The sequence below is a fragment of the Eucalyptus grandis genome, chromosome 1 (assembly GCF_016545825.1).
Source record: "Eucalyptus grandis isolate ANBG69807.140 chromosome 1, ASM1654582v1, whole genome shotgun sequence".
Taxonomy (NCBI): domain Eukaryota; kingdom Viridiplantae; phylum Streptophyta; class Magnoliopsida; order Myrtales; family Myrtaceae; genus Eucalyptus; species Eucalyptus grandis.
The window spans coordinates 47,964,790-47,969,338 of NC_052612.1; the positions used below are offsets into that span (position 1 = coordinate 47,964,790).

Sequence of the window (4,549 nt, forward strand, 5' to 3'; positions counted from 1 at the left end):
AAACGTTAGCGACGGATAAGGTCGTTTGAAATGACTCTCTGCATGAGTTGGGGAAAACTATGCATGCTTGGACGTATACTTAGTAAATGTGGTTTATCAAATTACTAATGTTACTGTTGACAAATCACAATTCAAGCGGATGTTATTTTAACAAGTTTTTCCTTTCCTCTACAGAAAAAAAAAAAAAACATTTGGAGCCAATGCTTGCCAATTTAGGGGATGATGAGAAGATGATGGAATCAGGATTTGAAAATCCCCAGGACATTCCTAGTCACAGCTGGTTGAAAAGGGGATTGGACGCTTCCCAAAACCGATATGGTGTAAGGCCTGGAAGACACTGGAATGGAGCTGATCGTGGTAATGCTTCCTACTCTTGCACTTCAGGCTTTCTGTGAATTCCTGGAGTCAGGAAAGTCTTATTTCGTTCCTTAACCTGGGAGGGAGGGAGAGATTTTGTAGCTTTAGAGTACAGAAGCATGTTTGCCATATAGCGTTCACACAGTTTATCCCGTTTCGCTGTTTGATGCAGGATTTGAGAAGGAACTATTCAAAAGGATGAAGGAGAAACGAGCATCAGAGAGAGAAGCTTGTCTATGGTCGGTGGCGGATATGTGACGGTTTCCAGGCTGTAAGATCTAAGGCTTCTCATCTTACGTTTGGGCATGAAGTCTGAGTGAAATCAAGTAAATGTGCAAAACCCCTTCACTTTCGAGATGAAATTGGTGGAAATGGTGCTTTCTTGTCTTTGGTGCGCAAAAGGTTGCTCCTCTGTTTGTCAAAAGCCTGATCTGATGGGTTTGCTAATTTCTCGAATACAAAATAGATTTCATCTAAGGGTGCACATAGGTTTTGTCCGACTAAGGCTATGCCGAGGGAATTCATTTTTCATGTTCGTGATTGACAGATAAGGTCTCTCAACCGTTGCATAGATTGACTTTTAAGGATGCACATAGGTTTCAATGAACTAGTTTTTTTTTTTTTTTTTTTTGTGTTTATATCATATGAATAGTGTATCCAACTGGGCAAAACATTACAATGCTATAAAAGTTTCCCATAACGACACTCTTTTCTTATGGCCTTTTGGTATATATATGTTTAATGATGCCAAAACTGCAGCTCCAGAGGATCATCGGAGTTGTGACTGCTCCTGTGATTTTCTATCTGTTTCAACTTTATAGAAGGAACCCTTATACAAATCACATGTTCAGTTTCTTCCGCCATGTGATCAGTGCAACGAGTTTATCTGTCGTTCCAAACACAAAAGCAGTAGCTGCAGAGGGCACGTTAAATCTTTCTTATGTTCATAATTCCATCACAAGTAGCCACCCATGTTACAACTTCAACACAAACTTGTCATGTTCATTGAAGCCGACAGTACACTCACAACTCTTTAAGAAGCTTGTATCTAGATGCAGTTTTCGAGTCACTTGCACATGTGCCGCGACTTCAGGGAAGGAGCAGTATCTTGCCAATGTGTTTGCTACTCTCAATGAGCCGGTGCGCTTCCACTGCTTCAGATAGAGAAAAACACTTGAAAACCACAGGCTTCACCTTGCCTTCTGCTACTGCCGGCCAAACATTCTGCTCAACCTCCTTCATGATCGCGGCTTTATTTTCTGGACTTCTGTATCGCAGGCCAGCAGCTACAAATGCATAACAGTACCATCATAAAATAGTATACGAGCGACATGAAAAGGGGGACAATGTCTATGTTCTGCAGAAGGAAAAAAAGTGAATGCAAATCTACCAGCAGAGAAGTTTCTTTTTCTATAAGTTGAGATCCACTCTTTCAAATGATACTTGCATTAGAGACTAGTTATGAACTGAAATTAACCATTATAGAGTGCAAATGTTGGTTCACATAATGACCAGAAACCACAAGAAAACTGAAGTTAAAATCCAGTAACAAATGTAGCAGTTACGGTACCTTGGACTGTCAGACGTTTGGCGAGCAGACCTCTCAGATCGACCTGCGTCGCTACTCCACTCAGAAAACCAATGATGAAGAGCCTCCCATCGAAATTCAAGCAATCAAGGTTTCTCTGTAAGTAGGATGCTCCGATGCAGTCCAGAATGACATCGACCCCTGCTATAGAAGCAGTTCTTTTAGTGGCAAGCCTTTTGAACAATTATGCTAGCTGAACACAAGTATCTTGCCATGCTGCAACTTCATTCAACGTCATTTGCAGACTAATATCTTGAAAATTTTGTAAGAGTGGTCAAAATATGAGTAATCAAGGAAGAAATCAATGCGATTCCTCCACACACTGCTTTTTCGGTCATATCATCATCTGATGAAGTTTCTATGCGTAGCTCTTTATGAAAATCTCAAATCTTTAATGAATCAGAAAGACGTCATGTAAATGATAAGAACTCTTTGAGCGTGGAGTCAAAGGAAATTACAGTCAGAAGAGGGTCATATACCTTTCTGTTCTGTTTCCTCCTTTACTCTCGCGACAAAGTCCTCGGTCTTGTAATTGATGCATACGTCAGCTCCGAGATCCTTGCAAGCAGCTAACTTTTCCTCACTACCTGGCGTTCAAGAAATAGCAAAGATAGATCAGCAAGTATAAAACTCGTACAATTAGTTTGCAAAAACGAAATTTTGATGTACCTGCCGTGACAAAGACTCGGGCACCATGGTACTTCGCTATTTGGATCGCGAATGTGCCGATCCCACTGGAACCTCCATGAACCTAGACATCAAAAGGCATCAGTTCGCAGCTTATGTAGTCATTTGTGCACGATAGACTCATTTGGGCAAAAAGCATAATGGACGCTAGAACATCGGACGCTTGTGCACTCGCTTTCTATTACGGAACGGATTGTACCGATTTGATGATACAAGGACTGATGAACTTCTGCTGAAATGAAAACAACAGAAGAGCTGCAATAGTCGCTTCACTGAATGACTCCTACATTCTACCAAACTTAGATTAAGAATAAACGAAGCGATGATGAAAAATTATTTCGAAGTAGATGCTTCAACTGAATATAATAGTCAGAAGTTCTAGATAATACACCAAATGATTCGACAAGCAAGCTGAGAAAAGTTACCAAGAATGTTTCTCCAGCGGAGAGCCGACTCATCATGAAAACAGTGGACCAAATGGTGCATGCCACCTCCGGCAAACTCGCCGCATCTGTGACAGAGATGCCTGGCGGAACCGGAAGCACTTGTCCCTCTGGTACAGCAACTTTCTCGGCATATCCTCCCCCGCTGAGAAGAGCACAAACCTGTAGTTGAATCATCCAAATAAATCACATCACTCATCGAACGAACAATACCGGGTCACAAATTCCGGAATGAACTAAAAACGCAGGGGATCAAACTTTCACATATTCATCTTAAAGAACAAAATTTCGCACTCAAATTGGAATCAAACCCATGATCCCCGCATCCTGATCAATATCATGATTAGTGTCATTGCTCATGTCTTGCTCATATCATCTTTTAATTTGTCTTCAATCCTTTCTAATGAACTTTTGCCTCATCCTCAGATGGATAACGCAGGAAAAATTGCAGATCTTTTTCCGGCTTTTGGGTTTCTGCTCGTAATTTTTCTAGACTTCGGGTCAGAAAAAAGAATGACATCACCATTTCAGCAGTCGTGATTTTATGAGCAACACCTCTGGATCAATCATCTATTGAATGCATCAAACGTCACCTACGGAGATAACTTTTCCTCACAGACACTGTACACGATTAAGCATCTTTTAAAACATTCATCATCCTTTGGGAACAATTAAAATTTCATGAATCACCCAAACAGGCCAGAGTAAGCTCTCATTGAACAAACAGACAGGATCCCAGTACTAAAAGCAAAATTCGTTGGCAAAATCGAGAATCACCTGATCTCCAATTCTCCAACGAGAGACATTCTTGCCTACGGCTTCTATGACACCGGAGCATTCAAGACCCAGGTATGTGCTCGATCCTGGTGGAGGAGGATAAAGGCCTTGCCTTTGATATGTGTCACCTGAGTTCAATGCCGAAGCTGACACTCTGATCAGCACCTCATCTTCTTTGATCTCTGGGTCTCCCACCTCTTGGATCCTGAGAACTTCTGGTCCACCTTCACTTGTTATCACCACAGCCTTCATCCTCTTTCTCAGCACTTGTTGAATTTCTGGCTTTTTAGAAAGATTCTGTGAGTGAAAAACTAAAAGGTCAACTCTGATTTATGACGGTGATATACCAAAAACCTGTGAATTTCAGACACCACGCTTGAATACGATTAATGACTTCTGGACCTGCGTTAGGAGTGCACAGACACTTTGTTCTCCAGTTTAATGAAGACCAATCGACCCAGAGAGAGAGAGAGAGAGAGAGAGAGAGGTTGAAATTAATCATCTATGATTGACCACTTTAGCAAATTGTTTAAGAATTCATCGTTTGAAAGGTCTATCGATGGTGACATCCCTCTTAACTCTTATTTGACGAATCAACATCATGACGAGGGCCAAAAATATAAAACTGAACAACTGAGAACTCAAATGGAATCTTGCATTCAGCATCAAACAAACATGTAACACTTAAAAGAAGAAT

At 41.1% G+C, this 4,549-nt stretch overlaps 1 protein-coding gene across 1 annotated transcript; it reads right to left on the reverse strand.

Moving 5' to 3' along the window:
• Nucleotides 1-1,254: 1,254 nt before the first annotated feature.
• Nucleotides 1,255-4,229, reverse strand: LOC104447678 (quinone oxidoreductase PIG3). Its single transcript, XM_010061405.3, has 7 exons — nucleotides 4,207-4,229; nucleotides 3,853-4,130; nucleotides 3,058-3,237; nucleotides 2,615-2,696; nucleotides 2,425-2,532; nucleotides 1,928-2,086; nucleotides 1,255-1,643 (listed from the first exon to the last, which is right to left on the reverse strand). The coding sequence occupies exons 2-7, from the start codon at nucleotides 4,102-4,104 to the stop codon at nucleotides 1,447-1,449; spliced, it is 978 nt and encodes a 325-aa protein (XP_010059707.1). The 5' UTR covers nucleotides 4,105-4,130; nucleotides 4,207-4,229; the 3' UTR covers nucleotides 1,255-1,446.
• Nucleotides 4,230-4,549: the final 320 nt, after the last annotated feature.

Excerpts from the sequence above, each read along its gene's own strand:
- LOC104447678 (XM_010061405.3), bottom strand. The coding sequence starts at position 4,104 with ATGAAGGCTGTGGTGATAACAAGTGAAGGTGGACCAGAAGTTCTCAGG. Across the intron at positions 2,533-2,614 it reads CCGAGTCTTTGTCACGGCAG|GTAGTGAGGAAAAGTTAGCT; the intron begins GTACATCAAAAT and ends CTTGAACGCCAG. Across the intron at positions 1,644-1,927 it reads CAAACGTCTGACAGTCCAAG|CTGCTGGCCTGCGATACAGA; the intron begins GTACCGTAACTG and ends ATGCATTTGTAG.